This window comes from Marmota flaviventris, chromosome 11 (assembly GCF_047511675.1).
Source record: "Marmota flaviventris isolate mMarFla1 chromosome 11, mMarFla1.hap1, whole genome shotgun sequence".
NCBI lineage: Eukaryota > Metazoa > Chordata > Mammalia > Rodentia > Sciuridae > Marmota > Marmota flaviventris.
In genome coordinates, this window is record NC_092508.1 from 109256456 (window position 1) to 109275354 (window position 18899).

The window sequence follows — 18899 nt, forward strand, 5'->3', positions numbered from 1 at the left end:
ATTTACAACTACTATAATTCATAAAAAAAAATTTAAGAAAATTCAACAATAGTATCAGTTAATAATTAGAAACAGTCCTGGAAAGACATTTATCAACTCTGAACCTGTTTCATTTGTAGGTGAAGTGAATTAAATTATTTCTCAAAAACTTTTTTCAGCTCTATAATTTTATGTGAATTTCCCCTAATTCACTAAAGGAAGTTTCACAAATACACAATAAATACTATTTTTGCACTCTCAAAGTAAATGAATTTTTAAAATGCTTACAGAAGAAAAGTACATTTTATTTAATTAAAAGACTTTCTAAAACTCAAATAAGCAATTACTACTGTAGACCAATACAAAAACATAGTTTACATTTTTACAGTCTGAAACTAATATTAAACTATAAAATCTTTAACAACTTAATTCCCCTTTCAGGACTTTATCCTCCTGGGGGGAAAAAAAAAAAAAAAAAAAAAACCTAGTCACACTAAATACAAAGAAGGTATAAAGACCCATTTTCTCAAGAATATTTCATTTTCACAAAGGGCAAGTAACTTCAAGGGAGGAGAAAATATTTATAGATGGACTATTCAGTATCAGAACAGATGAATATTCTTCTCAGGTGTCAGGAGTGGGCAGAAAGAAGGATAAAAGATAAGACAGACTACATCTTCCTTTCTTAGTTGCAAGGAATAGGTAAAAATAACTGGAATTTAAACCAATAGTTTGGGAAAAGTTTTTGAAAAAATTATTTCAAAACAAAATTATTAAAATTATACAAAATGGTCCTTAAAAATTATGTACCATTTTGCTATAATACAAATCAATTATCTTTTGTTTTATGATGTAAAGGACCTCAAAGTTATAAAACAACCCACACACAAATCAGCACAAAAGTAATATTAATCATTATCATACTTTAAAGAACCAAATTTAAAACTTTAATCCAATAATATCACCTTATCTTTCATTGTTAAATAATTCATGGATATTTTAAGTGCTTGGTAAGCTACAGCACCCATTGTTATAGCATTATTATTACTTAATTGCTTTGCTCTTGCTTCTTTTTTCTTGTGGCTAATACAGATAGTGCTTATGGCTATTACAGATAGGTAGTCTCTGGGAAAAAAAAAAAAAAAAGAAGAAGCAGAAAGAGCAGCTGTAAGTTCCAACAGAATTACAGGGGAGCATTCAAATGCTTTTAACAGTGGATTTTTGTTGCAGGGAACATATTGCTTGAAGCTACATTTTAGCCATTCCACATATCTGCCTATACTCTTAAGCATTTAACTGTTTCTACATGTTGGGGGAGATGGAGCATGCTGGACAAGAGGAAGTCATCCATACCATGAACTTTCCTCTTGATGAAAAGATTTTGCCTCTTAGAAAATGGGATGAAATAGGAGATGGACAGCATATACTGATGACTCACCACAAGCCACATGTGCTCACTCATTGTGATGCTCAAGAAGCTGAATCACACATCCAGGATATTTTAAAGAAGGAACAATGATAGTCAATCTTTTCTTTTTCTCTTTGAATTCTCATTTTGTTAGCTTCAAATTTATAAATTATAATGATGAATCCCCAAACTCCATCTTCATTCCTGAAGTTCCTATATTTTTAACTTTCTCAAGGCATTTCCAATTGTAGAACATTACAAATTCAACAACAAATTCCAATTTTACTCAGCTTTTTAAAACCAACTCCCTTATTGTCCCAATCACTCAAGCTTACAATCTTAAAATCTTCGTGGATGCCTATTTACAATTCAAGAATTGATGTCCAAGTTCTGACTATACCTTCTTCCCAATCTCTCAAATTAGCAAAAATATTCCAATGGTACAAAGAAATTTGGTAGACAGGCCAAGGACACAGGAGATAAGAAAATAAGCCAAAGACACTGTGTTCCTTTCCTTATGAACTTCAATTCAAAACAAAAGGGAGCCAACTGATTATAATTACAATATTAGGATGTATTTATTGTGTTTTTTACTATGTGCCAGGCACTGTGTTGAAATATATATACACATACACACACACACACACACACATATTTATAGATACAGTTATACCATGAAAAAAAAGTAAGATAAATAAAAAAAAGTAAAATAAATGATCTCCAAACTAGATGGGGAAAAAAAAGACCTGCTGAGTCTGAAATTTACAAAACCATACAGCCAGTAAGTGACAGAGCTTAAACTCAAAAATAGCTAACTACAAAGCCTTTGCTACTCATAAACAAACAAAACAATGCCCCCAAAAAATATATAAAAGCAATCTTTTCCAAGATTTTTATATTTTCTGTTTCTTCCTTAACACCAATAGCCTACTGCAGAATTTCTGCAAAGTTAGTACTGAGTGGGCTGCTTAAGAATCATTAAGCAAACTCTTTAAAAGGATATTTTTTAAACCCTCCAGATTCTGAGCCGCTGGGGTATCTCTGATGCATAGTTTTTTTTTTTTCAAATCATACTTCTAATCCCTTTGTTCTCTCATTCATTCATTTGTTCATTCAATAAAGGTATGAGTTCCTAATATGAAACAAGTCCTATAACTTCATCCCAAATCTCTTCTACATTTGATCCTTCTGCATTCCATTCTGGAAATACTCTTAAAAGCCCTACATTCAACATTCACTCCTCTACTTGAAGATTTTTATTCCCTATCGAGTACAACTCTTTTGCCATCAAAGCTTTACTGACATATAATACCTGGTACATAGTAGGTGCCCACTAAATGTTAGTTTCCTTTTACAATACATAATCTAAACTTACAGTATGTTATTACACATAGAATTCATGAGATGTGAGTGGTGTAACATATCACACTGAAAAGGCTGAACTATAAGCAGCAGCTGCTCCTCCCTTTCCAAACCATACATACATGCTTTTCCTTCCATTCACTTATCCAAATCCTTTAAAAAAATTACTCAAATTCAACATTCACTAACTCTTTCTTGACTTCTTGACCATAATGATCACTTAACTAGAGTTGAGGGAATTGCTACTACTATAGAAAAGTATGTATCCTAATATTTGATTAATTTTAGTTTTCTACCATCATTTAATTTTTTAATGATTTTAATTTTTGTGCAATGAAAATTACTGAAGGCAGACTATGCTAGACATTTTCATTATAATTCCAAAACTGCCTGGCCTGCTACAATGTATATAGTAAGCCTTAATTTAACAATATTCCTTTTTTTAATACCTTTACAAGATATCCTCAAATTACTAACATTGCTCCCTGCCTTTATAACATCATAAATTAATTCCCTGACTGAAATCAAAAGTATCTACATGATTCAAAACTGCCAAAGGCTTATCCTCTAACAAGAAGTCAGAAGTCACTCTTACTTTATTTGCTACAATACCTTAGGCAAGTAGCTTAACTTCTCTACACCTAAATTTTCTTATCTAAGATATAAAATAGAAATAATACTTCTCAAGTTGATGTAAAAACAGTAATGAAATAATATAAAGCATTCAGCACAGTGTGTGGCATAACTCTTGCTACTAGCTATTATTATTCTCTGAGGAACAAAACCTAAAAAGTAAACTTTTCTAGAGATTAATAAGCAAGATATCAAATAATCTAGGAATTCACATATTCATAAAAAAATTAAGAAGGATTCTGTCAAATTCAAAAGGCTAAGATTATTTTTATAAGATCACTCTAATCAGAAATCAAAAGAATTTACCAACAAAAATAAAGCAATATGTATAGTTCTAAAAATGGGTTCAAGCATCCCCTTAGTGTAAAAGAATGAACACAGGGTCTAAATACAAACCAGATGCAAGAAGTACCTTCAACCACCTGTTAACTAGATGACACTACAGTAATTTAAATTCTCTAATTCCATTTTTTCACTTGTAAAATGAAGCAAAAATGGAAGGTAAGATAAATAAAAAGCCTGGCTCCCAGGTTCTCCAATAGTGGACCTTTCCCCTCTAAGCTTAAAAACTGAAATGTGTTTAAAAATAGGGCTGGAAGATTCATTAGGTACAATATATACACAATCCAAAGTGAATATAGGTTTTTAACACAAAATTGGTGGGCAAGAAAGATAACTGGACAGGAAAGGAGAAAGATTTTAGCTACATAAGATATAACTTCTCAATAAGACCATGTCTGTTACATCAAAAAGCATGAAAAACATATCTCATCAAGGAATAAGAATTTCTATGAATGCATTTGTTAACAAGATACAATGAATGTTTCTAACTATGAACATGGCTAGAAAATAGCATTATTATTAAACACTATGTATAGAACTCATGTAAGAAACATGAACTTCACATGCATCCACCCCACTCATTTCTACTGCTCTCAAACAAGATCATCCTTATTTGTACTAAACTATAAAATGTGGTCACAGGATAAATTAAATAAGCTCTTCATCCACAAACTCCAACAAAATACTTATGCTTACATTTGAAGACTGCTAAAAAGTTTAAGTCAACTACAGAAATCCTGTAATTCACTCTTCATCTGAATATATCTGAAACTGTATTAAGGCTTTATTAACTTCTGCTATTATAATCAATGGAAATAATTTGCCAATACAGTGTTTATCAGGGATAAAGACATAAAATGGAAAAGGAAATTCATAGTCCTAAACTCTATAACCAAGCTACAACATAATACAAGTACATAAAGAGTTCTCTTACTTGACTTGAATACTGGAGAAACTTGAGTGACAACAGGCAAAACAAAACAAGGTAAAAATTTTTGTGAGCGTTTAAAATTTTCTTTTCTTATGTTTTAAAAATTGCTTCTCTCACCACTGTAATTTAGTTTTTGTTTGGTGCTGGGGATTGAACCCAGGGCCTCACACATGCTAAATATGTACTCTACCACTGAGCAATACTCACAGCCCCTATAATTTAGTTTTTAAGCAATCAGTTCTATAATTGGGAACCTATGTGTCCAGATTTTATTCAGCAATGCTTTTCCAATACAGACCAAAAAAGTGAAAAGATTTGGTATTGATATGAAGGAAGTATTCTTTCTAAATACTTTCCAAAATGAGTATTATCTTTCATGACTTGAGCCTACGTGTTCTTTTATGCTGAATTTTGATGGAGGATCCCTAATTTAAAGTTTTGAAAGTTTCACGTTTTCTAACCAAGTTTAATATGAATAGATGGCCATGTTTTTGGCCACTGTTAGCCTAAATTATTCAAAGAAATGAAATGACCAATCTGACTTACGTTAATTTTTCACTTAGATTAAGTGGATAAATGTAAATATACCTGAGAGATTCATGTATTCTCTAAAGCATAGAAGAATACACAAACTACAGTTGCATAGATTGCATGTATATTTTGGAATGTAAAACTCTAATGTCAGAGACATTTACCTCCGGTTCAATCTCTGGAACGTACCCTCTATGTGCTAAGTAAAGCCAAAGGTGTGTAACTCCAGGAGCTTTTCATTTTTGGAAAAAAACAAAAAGTCCTTTGAGAACCAAAATAAATGAGACTCTTAAGAGGGAATTTCAGATTGTGACAGTTGGTAAAAAGTGAGGGCAGGAGACTCCTAATCAGTTTCATTCCTCTCTAATGATTGTCCACAACAATCTCTCCTTGTGACGTGAGAACAAAGTAGCAAAATAATAAAGTAGTAATGAGATATTAAAACAAAAATATCCAAGGTATAGACTGAACCCCTCTCCACATTCCTCATGGTCACTCAGTATGTGTTTTAAATCCAAGGCTGCCCTTTCAGAAAAGAGATAACTTACGGCAGTTACGATAGATAAGATATCTAATTGACTAAAAAATAAAACTTTTAAAAGGAAGAAAAAGAAGACAGGAAAAAAAGTAACATCCTACTTATGATGCTACCACTTTATCTATCAAGGTGATAATTACACCATATTTTTGGTAATCAGTGATTTTTAAAGCATTAATTATGTAGCAGTATTTATCACTTTAATACAACACATAGAAGTCCTACTCACACAGGTGAAATCTAATTTTTAAACTGACCCTAAAATAAAACTATTCAACAATTATACTAAGAAGGGAGAAATGAAGGGGGGGGGTATCTTTTCAGGGAAAAGATACTGTATGAAATGAAATTAACTTTAATAAAATGTTCACCAAAAAAAAAAAAAAAAAAAAAAAAATTCCAAGGATAAACTACCTAGTGCTTTCCAAGAGAAAATAGCAAGAAGTCATTTGTTTCCCTCTGCCAGTGTACGATATTAGTAACTGCCACACCAACATAAAGTTATGAGAATGAAGATTAGAGAAATTTCACTTAGAGCGAATAGTGAGGGGAAAACCATCTTTTAATAAGGATAATACAGCAAGTAATAAAGGGGTGAGGGGAGTGGGAGATGGAATTGGCCAGGAGTGGAGTCGCAAAGAGGAGGTGGGTAGTCAAATGAAAGCCCCATTCTAGGTTCCCATTTGCAATTTCCTCCAGCCTTAAAAAATTCAGAGCACTTTGGGGATTAGAGATATAATCAACATAGGTCCAACTCACACAAACATCCCACTTCCAACTTTCTAACATAAAGATGTCATTCAACATTAAAAATATGGACAGTGTATTCTGAAGACAGTGTGTTCTCTCTAAATGTCTTCTAATATAAAAGGAACAACCACTCTAACGCTATTCTTTATTAAACTAGACATCTACCAGAAAGAAAAATTTGAAAATTAAACACATTCCTTTATTCCTCTACACCTTCCTTCTGCCTTCAAGATACCGTGACTGAATGAATGTGTGCAACTTAATTTTACAGGGGGCTATCCCTTTCCTCCCAGTGACACACACGAAAATTTTTAAGTTCAAAATAAACTCATACCTAGCACATATAATTACCCTCTTTGCAACCTGATAAATTTTGAAAGTTCTAACAAGATGTAGTTCACGTTGGAAACCAAAAACTACCTTATAAGGCTATAAAAGACTGAAAGCAGGAAGCGGCTTTGACAAAACTAAGGAAGTTGCAGCGCGCTTGCTCACTAAGGGACTTTTTTGAAGCAAGAGAAGTAACGCATGACATCTTTCTCTCTCGAATTAAAATGTGACTTGATTCACCCGGTAAAATCGCAGTGGGAGATGGAATTGGCCGGGAGTGGAGTCGCAAAGAGGAGGTGGGTGGTCAAATGAAAGCCCCATTCTAGGTTCCCATTTTCAGAGTCCCGATTCTTCCCTTTCCCCACCCACACCCTGGGCAGAGTGTTGTCACAGCAATCTTGCAAAACCTACAAGAAGCGCTTCTCTTTTCTCGGTCCTCTGCCAGGCCAGTCTCCGCGCTCGGTCCCCTAAGTCCCCAAGCCCACAGGCAGGAAGGGGAGCGGAGGAAAAGGAAAGCCAGGTGGGCCGGGCCGGCGACCACCACCAGGGCGAGGAACACCGGGAGGCAGCGGCCCCACCTCTCCACGCGCGGCGCAGCCCACCGCGGTGGGGGAAGGGCTGGGAGGGGTAGCGCGGAGGAAGCCGCTCCCTGGGGGTCCTCGGCCCCGCGCGCCCCGCTCCAGCCGCACGAGGGTCAAGCCTGGACACCTGGGAGGCGCTGGCCCCCGCCCCACTCCTTGCAAGCCGTACCGCCGCACCATTCATCCCCAGGCCTCCTCCCGCCCCCGCCATTTTCCTTCCTCCGCCTCAGTTTCCCCACCCCAGCCCGTCAGCCCCCTTACCCCGTGCCACAGTCCACCACACAGGCCGGCAACCGTCCCGCCATCTTCCTCCTCGCCTGCTGCTGCCGCCGCCGCCGTCTGCTCCGTGCTGGTTGGGGCCAGGGACTGGCGGCAGGAGATGGGAGCTATCTGACCATCCACAGCCCGGCCGCCCTCTCTGTCCGGGGGAAGCTGGGAAGCTGAAGCAGTAGCAAGAAAGCAGCAGGCTGGGTCAGCGGCTACCACTTCCGCAACCCAGGCAGGCAGGCAGGCAGGCAGTCCCCGCCCTGCCCCGCCGCGGCCTCCTCCCCCCTCTCTCGCTTCCCTCCTCCTCACTCCTGCCCCCACCCTACAACTTCTTCCCCTCACGCCGCCTTTCCCCGGGAAGCCAAGATGGCCGCCGGTGCCGACGCCCCGGCCAGGCCAGGCCCAGGCCCCCAGCGCTCCCCCTTCCGGCTCCGAGCGGGAGGGGCGAGAGAGCATGCGCAGTGGGGTACAGCCGCCGGCCACCGCTCCCGTCCCGACGTTAGCAGAGTCCACTTCGAGTTTTCCAGGAGGGTTGAGGCGGAGAAGTCAGTCCGAGCTCCCAGTTCTCCTTCCGAGGCTGCAAAGGGGCTTTGGGGCTCAAGCCTTCGTCTTAGTTTCAGTTACTCTTGTGCTAGGTTGAGGAGGGAATGGAAACCTTACCCGCAGCCACGAATGTCTTCTCCAGAACAGCCTAATTGGAAACATAGTCAGCGGCATGTAACCATTCTTAGAACTTGAGTGGTTGCTTCTCTGTGTGCAGAAAGAGCCATATCAGAACGTGGGTGAGCAGTCGGGGAACAGATGAACAAAGGCTTTCGCCTTGGTCCTCGGCCTTTGTTCTGACGTTTTATTCAGTTACACTTTTTCCTTGTTACTTTAGGTTCTAGGCTTCACAAGAGGGTAGGGCAGGGCCGAACCCCCAGGAAAGGCAACCCTCTCCAAATACCATGTAGTTTACACAAATAGACCTTTATTCAAGGTTTCTGGATAAAGACAAAGATTCCCCTCTGTAATAGTGAGAGTCTACAATTAGGATGATACCAGAGACTCGTGGTGGAAAAAAAGAAAAAAATTTTTTAAAGTTACACACTGGAAAGCCTAAAGCAATGGTTTTCAAACTAGTGCATCAAACTCCCCAGGAAGGCTTGTTAAGACACGTTGCTGGGCCACTTCCCCCAGAGTTTTGTAATTAGTCAGTCTGGAGTGGGGCCTGAGAATTTGCATTTCTAAGAGGCACATCAGTTCCCACTTTAGGAACATGGAAGATTAATATCTTACCACCAGGCTGTTCTTCTCATAAACCTTCCTGAGTTTGCCAATGTGAGAGTGAAATAAAAACACATTTTGTAAAAAATGTCTTTATTCAGTTCAGATAACATAATATGGTGTTAGGCTGATTGGGGGATGGAATGTAGGTATTTTTATTTATTCATTTAACACAGTATATTGTTCACCTGGTCTGTTAGAGCAGAGATTGTGCTAACCAGAAAAATGGCTAGGGTGTGAAATAGATAAGGTCTGTGTTCTCAGAGTTTACCTGTTAGACAAATTCTCTTAAGAGCAACAGAGAACAGTGAAGAGACCTGTGCGAAATGGGAGCAAGGAGTTGGAGAGTGGAAGGGAGATATAAGATAGGACAAGCTGTTCTGACCAAGTGGCATTAAAAAGCTAAGGCCTAAATAATGGTAGGAGATAAGGGAAGGGTTGGGGAAGAAAGGGAGTGCCCCCCCCCCCACTCCCAGAGGACTTGAGGGAGAACAAGCTTGGCTTCCATAAATTGAAAGACCCAAGTGGTTAAGGTGAAGGAGCCAAGGAAGATGAAATAGAAAGTCAAGCCTGAGATATGAGAAAGAATCAAACAATGCAGGAATTTGTAGATGCTCTAAGCATTTTAAAGTTTATCCTAAAAGCAACTTGTAACCATCAGAACAGTTCAGGTAAGAAAATGTGTGGCTTCTTTGTTGAGAATAGATCCAGCAAAATCCAGAGTGAATCATACATTGTGTGTTCGGGATAGATATATGTGAAGGAGTCTCAGGGGCAACCATCCACATCAATTAGTGTCCAGAATAGCCACAGGTATTCACATCAAATAATCTTAAGACTTTTTTCTGAAGTTTTCTTAAGAAAAGTCAAGCAGAACATTTCTATATTAATCATTGTTGGTTTCCCCCCTACATTTTAGAAGATACTAGATGGCAATTCTTTGCTGTCACTTCCATTATCAAGTAGTTAGGGGGTCATTAGGGGAAGTGTATATTTAGGAAAATTGGCTCTTACAGATTTGCATTTACAGATAGAGTAAATGGTTGTTTTCTGCAGTTACAAGTAGTTAAATCAGGAATGAAGGATTTTACCAAAGTGGTACCAGGGACTTGAATAGGTCACTGGGAGCAGCCTACACTCCCCTTCAACAGTTATCTGGAAGTAGTTAAATTAAGGGTCAGAAACTTGAGTGCTTATAGGTCCATGTTAGTGATGAGTGAAGTGAGCCCTAAGAGGGGTATAGTGATGTTGACAAGCCATACCCTAACATAAGGCTATTGCCTTTTGAGATTTTGGTTTTTGCCTCCCATCAAAAGGAATCTGAAATCTGTATTTCTGCTTTGGTAACTGCGATGGCTTAAATGTGTCTCCCCAATGTTCATGTGTTAGATATTTAATCCCCTTGCAGCAGTGTTGGGAAATGGGGACTTTAAAGAGGTAATTAGACCATGAGGGCACTACCCTCATGAAAAGATTAATGCTATTATTTCAGGAGTGTGTTTCTTATAAAGATTGAGTTTGGCAGCTTCCTTCGCTTTATCACCCATAAGATGCCTTCCACTGTGTTATGACACAGCAAGAAATCCTGTACCAGATGCCAGCCACTTGATCTTGAAATTTCCATCCTCCAAAACAATGGTAAATAATTTGTTCTTTATAAATTACTCATTCTCTGGTATTATGTTAGAGCAGCACAAAACAGACTAAGACAGTAAATCATTCTTGTCTGCAGGATTTATTTGACCTGTGGGCTGTCATTTTGTAATTTTTAACTTTAGAGGCTATATATGGTTTAGTTGTATGTTGTCTTCAAAGACATGAGGAAACCTTTTATTACTGTTTCTTTCACATAGTCAAGCCTCTTCTGAGTTTGTGAAGACAGGATCTACTCAAAGCATTTGGAAGATTCCAACATTTGTTCCTCATACTCTGTCTACCCAAACACTTTTCTTGCTTAATATTCCTACTACTTCCTGTTCGCTGCATACCAAATTGGTCAGCCTCTGAGCTACTGTAATGGCCCAGTCTTCTTTAGCTGCACAGGACCTTCAGATATACATGTGACCAAAGCATTTCTGACCATTCTATTTGCATATGCACTCTTCTTGTTCTCTCCAAACATAGAAGAGGATGTCAGGGTTAAGTGTCTTAGAGGTTGTCTTGATAGAAGTGAAAAGGAAAGCAATGGTAGACTGAAGGAGATTGTTTAATTATTCTGCATTCATTGCTCCCTAGTAGCACCTCAATTTCCAGGTCAACTGGATGCTTGGTTCTTATCAGTTTTCAAGCCTGGTTTTCAACCTTTCAAGCATATGCAAGTCTTGCAAGATCCTTCCAATAAATATCCTTTGGCCAGTTCTCATTATTTGCATGAAATTTAAGAACTATAAATGATACAGAAGTCCAGAAAGTTTAAGTGATTTTCTTATTTCCTTAAAGTAACTGAGAAACGAACCCAGAACAGACACATAGTTATAATACAACAGCATTCTTTCATTTTGATAAATATATTAGTTACCAGTTACCCTAAGATTATTCTTATAATATTCTTAGATTATTCCTATGCCTTTAGTCAACTTAGCAAATTCTTTGGATCTTAAAAAATATCCAAGAAAATCATGTCACTCAATCTTCATTATTCTAAAATAAGAAATATTCTTTTTTTAAATTAAGTTATATTCTTACTACAAGGATGACTATTTGCAAGTTAGTAGATCAATAAAACCCCTGGAGTACATTGATGAAGAACAGACAAATTAACTAGTGAAGATATCCATACAGCCTAGTGTTCAGAAGGAGGGTATTATGGTGTAGATATGAAGTAACCAAAAAAAAAACTCTTGTATTAATACAGGCAGTGAAATGATTCAATTATGAGAGCCATAACCTAGTTAGTCCCTCCTAGTTTGAATGGGTTGCTAACTGGGTGGTAACTACAGGCAGGTGGCATGTGGCTAGATATGTCACAGAAAGCATGCCCTGGAAGGTTTCATCTTCCTGGCAGCTCCTCACCCCTACCCCATCTGCTTGATCACCACCAAGAATGGAGCAGTGCCCATTGTCCACACTCTTTTTCCATGATGTTCTTCCTCACCTTAGGCACAGAACAATGGAGTTGGCCCACCATGGACTGAACTTCTGAAACCTTCAGCCCCAAATGAACTTTTCCTCCTCTTTGTGGTTCTTGTCAGGTTTTTTGGTCACAGTGGCCAAAAGCTGGCAAACAGAAATTGGTACCAAGAATGGGGTTGTTTCTGTGACTAACTTGACCATGTGCTTTAGAAGCCTTTGGAACTGATTTGCAGGAGGAGTTTGGAAAGGTTTGGAGATGCAAGCTAGAAAAGCTTTAGAATGTTGTAAGCAGAGTTTAATGGGTGGTTCTGGTGGGAATTCAGAAGATCAGAATGCTTTTGAGGTTTCAGAGGGGAATGAGGATTCTATTAGGAATTGGACTATGGGCCATTCATGTTATATTCTGGTAAAGAACTTGTCTACATTATGTCTATGTCCTGAAGCTTTCTCTGAGGCTAAATTTAAAAGTGATGAGCTAACTAATATGGTGGAGGAAATTTCAAGGCAGTGTAACATTCAGGCATGGATATTGCTGGCAGCAGTTAGCCAGGTTTATTGTGAAAATCAGAAGCAGAAAGCAGAGAAAGGATTTTTAAAACTTGCAGTTTAGAAAAAAAAAAAAGTACATGTAAAATTGGAACCAAGGAATATGTGGTAGTTAAGGAGATTACAACCATAAAAGAAATGCTAAGCACTTTACACAGAGATAATAGAAAATATGCTTTCAAGAACACATTCATTGCAAGTTCAAGGACATAAAAGAAAAAACTCCTTTAAAACAAGACCATGGGGCATGGCTCATGCAGGGGGGTCTAGGAAGTAGTTTCACTATGCTCAGTCACAAAGGCACTTAGGCCACTGCAGTAAAGGCCCAAGGATGCCCGGCTACTTACTACCCAAGCTGATAGCAGAGCTTGGTATCATCTACATGTGCTGGCTCTGCAGGAATGAAGTATGCTGAAGTTAGGGGTTCATGGAGGCTTCCACTGAGATATCAAATGATAGCCTGGGAGGTGTAGAAGGGTTGGAATCCCTGTGGGCTGCCCCTATGAGGGAAATGCATGAGTTGTGAAGGTACAACTGAAGCTGAAATGGAGACCCCAAGAATTAAGAAATGTCAGCAACATAGACTGTCTGCAAAGGAAAGTTGCTGGTTGTGGAGAGAACCAGGCTAAGAGAGAGACCATGAGCATTGTAACCAACAAGGCCAAGGGGGTGGGATTTCCCAAGCACTTTGGAGAGCACATCTTGTTGCCAGGTGTCTCTGATGCTATAGAGGCATCATGGGACCTATTTGCCCAGCTGAGCTGGGGTCTTGTTCTAGTCCCATCTCTTCTTTTTATTCCCCTGTTCCTCCTTTTTAGAATAGGAATATTTGCTCTGTGCCATTGTATACTGGGTATTTGTAAATTACTTTTCATTTTTATAGGAACATATAGCCAGGAATTTGCCTTGAGTCTCAGGTAAGACTTTGGACATGGACTTTTGGCCAATGTTGAAACTGTTAAGACTGTGAGACTCTTGGAGATGGACTGAATGCATTTTACATTGTGAGATGGACATGAGTTTTGGGGGGCCAGGCATGGAAGTTATGCTTTTGATATAAGGTGCCCCCAAAAGCTACTGTCTGTCTCCTGTATAATATGGGAGCTTAAATGATTCGATTATGAGAGCCATAGGTTGGTAGCTATAGGCTGGTAGGGTATGGCTGGAGGAGGTGGGTTGCAGGGGGTATGCTTTAAAAGGTTTATCTTCTGTGTTCCCCCTTCCTTTCTCTCTCTCTTTGTCTTTCCTGGCTGCCATGAGCAGAGTAGTACTCCCCAACCACACCCTTCCTCCATGATGTTCTCCCTCATCTTGGGACAGAACAATGAAGTCAGCCCACCATGGACTGAACCTCTGAAATTGTGAACCCAAAATATACTTTTCATACTCTAAGTTGTTCTTATTAGGTATTTTGATCACAATGGAAAGAAGCTGACTAAAACAGAAGGGCTGTGAATCCTGGCTTCTCTCTTCCCAAGTTTTCTGATCTTAGACAAATAACTTAGTATACAGAGAACACTGATTTTTGAATCAAGGGGCTTGAGTGTGAACTCTTCCACTTACTCTGTTTCTTCATCTGTAAAATTGACAGAAAAACAATAGGGTTGTTATAAAGCTTGAATTGATTTTAAAAACATTATAAATTATAGAATGATTAGAAGGAATATGGCTTAATTCTAGAGTAATGACTGTTGTTCATTACCTACTCATACAGACTTAAACCTCCAAAACCTGTCCTCTTCATAGACATTATCTTGGGGCTTGTGTGTTTACTCTTTTAAAGCAACCACTGTGCAAAATAATTTTAGAAGCTCTCCTCCATGTTTGCCTGCCTTTAATTCTTTTTTCATTGGTAGCAGATTTTGACACTTTATAAGTAGATTTGATTTTTGGAATAGTCAGAATAATTTCTTAGGTCAAAGTAGCATAAATAAAATGATTGATTTATGAGGGCCATGATTTTTTATCAAAAGCTTTGTGACAATAAATAAAGCTGATTTTCATATGTGACTTATAAACTGCCATCCATGGTTTTAAATTGAAATTTGATGGCAACATCCTTGAGTACTATGGATCGAATATCTGTGTCTCTGCCAAATTTGTCTGTTGAGATCCTAACCTCCAAGGTGATGATATTAGGAGAAGGAGCACTATTGGCTCTTCCCATATGAATGATATTAGTACCATTATGCAAGAGGACCCACACACACCACACACACACACACACACACACACACACACACACATCTCCCTTATTTTATTTTATTTCACACGTCTAAGTTTTAAATACAGGGCCCCATACAAGGTAGGGAAGTGTTCCACCACTGAGTTCCCCCACTCCTAGTCTCAGGTTTTATTTTGAGACCGGGTCTCTCTAAATTGCCCAGGCTGGCCTTGAACTTATCCTAACACCTGCAGCCTCCTGAACAGCTGGGATTACTGGCATGTGCCACCACATCAGCCTCCATGCCCTTTTCATCGTGTGAAGATACAATGAGAAGATGGCCATTTATGAGCAAGGAAGCAGGACCTCACCAGACATGGAATCTGCCTGCACTCTGATATTAGACTTTACATCCTCCAGAACTGTATGAAATACATTTCTGTTGTTTGTTGTAATTGTTGTTGTTTGTTTCTTTGTAAGTCTATAATACTTTGTTGTAGGGCTGGGGATATAGCTCAGTTGATAGAGTGCTTGCCTCCCATGCACAAGGCCCTGGGTTTAATCCCCAGAACCACAAAAAAATAAAATGAAATACTTTGTTGTAGCAGCCTGAACAGACTAAGACACTAAGATTAAAAAAATTCACTATATTTTGAATTTCAATTGAATATATTATAGCATGATAGTATCTGTATAATGTTTGAAATGAGCCGAGAGTCTATGGGATAAAACCCCAGTCAATTCCCTCCTACAAGAATGAATAGTTACTTAAAATGTGACTCAATTTGAAAGAAAATAAAAGACACACACACACACACACAAATATATCTCATTTCATATAGGAAACCAAATTTCCATGTACAATAAAATCTATTTTCCTTGTTGTGACCTGCAAAGCCCTCCATGTTGTGGTGCTCACCTCCCTCTGCAGTCTATTTAGGGTCTCCTCTTCTCCTTGATGCCTTTTTGCTGCTGTTTACAACACCAGATGATTCCCACCTGCATATTCTCCCTGGACTCCCCCTTCTCCATCATCTCTTATTGTTGAGTCAATTGCATCCTCAGAGAATCCTTTCCAGGCCACCCAGTCTGAAATGGCCTGCCTTACTCTCCCGTCACCATATTTTAATTCTCTAGGGGAAATGTCTTATTTATTTACTGGTTTATTTATTTATTGTCTATTTCTCCCAGCTACAAAATATACTCACCAGAATTTGGAGAGATTTGAATTTATATTTAGTATAAGTATTCAATAAATATTTATTGAATAAATGAATCAAATAAAAATAAAACTATAAATGTGTCAGAAGAAAATGTAGCTCAGGTGCACTTTACCACTAATTACATTCCCAGTCCTTTTTTATTTTTCATTTTGAGACAGGATCTCACTAAACTGCTAAGGCTGTCCTTATAATGTTTGTATAAGCTCAAGGTGAGGAAGAATTTGAGTAAAAGAAGAAACCCATAGTCACTAATGACAAGATTTGGTTGCATAAACAATTAAATTTATACTATCCAAAGATTTTTTTTTTTTAGTTACAGAAGAAAGCATTCAAAGAGAAAAATTATCCAAGGCTGATAAGTGTATGGGAAAATGGAAAAAACAATCATTGCTTAATGTGTAAAATTATCATACCCTCGTGGAAAGTTTTCCATCAGGACCTATTAAAATATAAAAAACATATGTTAGAATTAGGAATTCCATTTGGTAAATCCTGTAAAAATAAAAATATTGATGTTGAAGAGAAAAGATTTTGACCATAAAGAATTATTTTAAAATCTGAATATTTAGAAATATACCCTTGGTTCCAAGTGCTACTAAGACCAGGTAACTCTCAGGACTTCTCTTAAATCAGAAGAAAACAAGGCTAGATCTTGAGGGGCAGTTAACAGTCTATTCCATATATATTTTTTAACATAGACAGTTACAGAGTTTAGAATGATACTTATGCTTTCTCTTTAGTGCTGGGATTTTATTTAGGTACCAATGTACCCAGCTAAGAGACTATATTTCTTAAATCTCCTATATAGCTGAGTATGATACATGGTTAAATTATGGCCAATGAGATATAAGTATAAGTAACTGGATGTAACCTATAGAATATATCTGTAAAGAAGGCTGATTTACTTCGAAGAGCCATTGTGCTTTTGCCCTCCACCCTTTCTTCCTGCCTGGAAGCACAGATAAGGTGTTATTGTCTTTCTTATTAAAATGAATATATATTAATTTTGTAACTTAAAAGATCTAATGAAGTATCATCGGAAATTGCTGAGAACTTGCACAGACTGAAAAGTCAATGCAAATGCCATAATATAAACATAGGATAATTCATTCTAAGCAAGTGTTGTTTCAGGGTAGACCACTAATAAGTATTAATATCTAAATATAATAAGCAGATTTGAGAGGGAACACACAAACAGTACATTACAGTGACTTTCTTTAATTGTAGATGAACTGAAAGTCATGCATTAATATGGTGACCTTGACTTGCCGGTTTGGAGAGAGAATATTTCAGGAAGTGGTTCTTTGATTTTTTTTCCCCCTACAGTTTTGTACTGGGAATTGAGCCTAGGTGCACTTTACCACTAAGCTACATTCTCAGTACTTTTTATTTTCATTTTGAGACAGGATCTCGCTAAACTGCTAAGGCTGTCCTTAAACTTGCAACCCTCCTGCCTCACCTTCCCAAATTGCTGGGATTATATGCATGCACCCCCATGCCCAGCTCTTAATTATTTTTTAAATAAAAGGGACTCAGAGGCTGAAGCAGGAAGATTGCAAGTTCAAGGCCAACAATTTAGCAAGACCCTGTTCAAAGTAAAAATTAAAAAGACTATAGATGTAGCTCAATGGTAAAGTGCCCCTGGGTTCAAATCCCAGGGCCAAAATAAAAGATAAAAAGAAATGCTTTCTTAGTTCTTTGAGATTACAATGTGGCCCAATGTATTCATTTCGTTTAGTGTGACACAACATATGTTGATCTTTTAAAACTAGTTCTGTTTTCCTAGCAGCTTGGATTTTTAAATATTTTAAATATTCATTGCTTTTTTCCCACTTCTGTCTCAGCTATTGCTATTCTCTTCAAAATACATATTTAAAGAATGTTCAGTCTTCTCATCTTAATCTAAAACCATGCAATTAGTTCCAATCTGATGAGAAGAAATGGATTGTGAGTGCAACTTTTTTTGAAACATTTATTTTCATCTTTTGATAATTTGACAACTTGTGGCAGTTCTAATATTTCTGGAACAATTCTCCCAATTATAGAAGAAGCTATTAGTGACAATATGATAAATTAAAATTATTTGATTACTTTGAATTTATCCAAAATGATGTTGATTAAATTTTCTCCACCTTTCTTTCCCCCGCCTAGCCCCTGATGCACAGCCTGTGTCATGACTGTATTTATGTCCAAGGAGTGATGATCCTTAAATAGCAGCTAATTGATCTAATAGAATATCAGTTAGATATTCTGGAATATTTCAAGGAATAATAATTTTGCAAATGGGACATAATAGTTCCCTGTCTTGGCAAATAAGGAGACTGGAGTACAGAAAAGTGACTTAAGATCTCACAACAAACTAGCGAAATATTTCTGCTTAAATATATCTCCAGCGTTTCATAGAAGGTAGAAGCTTACATTGAAAAATTCACTCAGTACTTCTGGAAAATATTAAATTCAATGATGTTACCAAATCTGGCATGTTGTCTTAGACCTGTGTTTAGGGGTTAAGGAGAGTATCTTTCTCGGTGCTCCCAACAATGATGGAGGGACTAACCCTCATTAGCTGACTTGGATGGGATGTCCTTCCTGATCAACTAAGTCTAGTTGGACAAGCTTAGATCATAAGCCCCACCCTTACCACCATCCCTACCAAAAGGACCACAAGTACAGAAGAAGGGGAGGGAGGTCACAAAAATAAGATAATTGTTTATACCCAAAGAGAAACAATGAATGTAAGGTAAGCAAAAACAAAAGAAGTCTATTAAAAATTCCATTTACTTCATTAGAAAAAAACAAATTACCAACACCAAGGAAGAGGATACTGCAAACGGAGAAAACAGAAATGTACAGAACAAAATGGTTGACTTAAAAAAAATGTTGTATTATGTGTGTACTGTATTATATCATTGGCCCATAAATGAACACAAAAGAAAAAGAAAAACATTGGAGATTTGCCAAACATTGCATTAATCT

At 37.7% G+C, this 18899-nt stretch overlaps 1 protein-coding gene and 1 long non-coding RNA gene across 8 annotated transcripts in view; one reads left to right on the plus strand and one right to left on the minus strand.

Moving 5' to 3' along the window:
* Positions 1-7895, minus strand: part of Actr3 (actin related protein 3) — a 60846-nt gene extending 52951 nt beyond the window's left edge. Inside the window, exon 1 of the mRNA XM_027954052.2 lies at positions 7647-7895. Within this exon, the coding sequence (XP_027809853.1) occupies positions 7647-7690 (44 nt within the window). The 5' untranslated portion in view covers positions 7691-7895. The remainder of the gene's footprint in view (positions 1-7646) is intronic.
* LOC114106862 (uncharacterized) overlaps positions 6962-18899 on the plus strand; it is a 55800-nt gene continuing 43862 nt past the window's right edge. For 4 of the 7 annotated variants that reach the window (XR_011709142.1, XR_011709144.1, XR_011709141.1 and 1 more), the window contains exon 1: positions 6962-7100. This is a non-coding gene — a long non-coding RNA (uncharacterized lncRNA). Of the gene's footprint in view, positions 7101-10410; positions 10557-14923; positions 15125-18899 lie in introns of all 7 variants that reach the window. The other 3 variants (XR_011709143.1, XR_011709145.1, XR_011709146.1) reach the window with 3 other exon arrangements.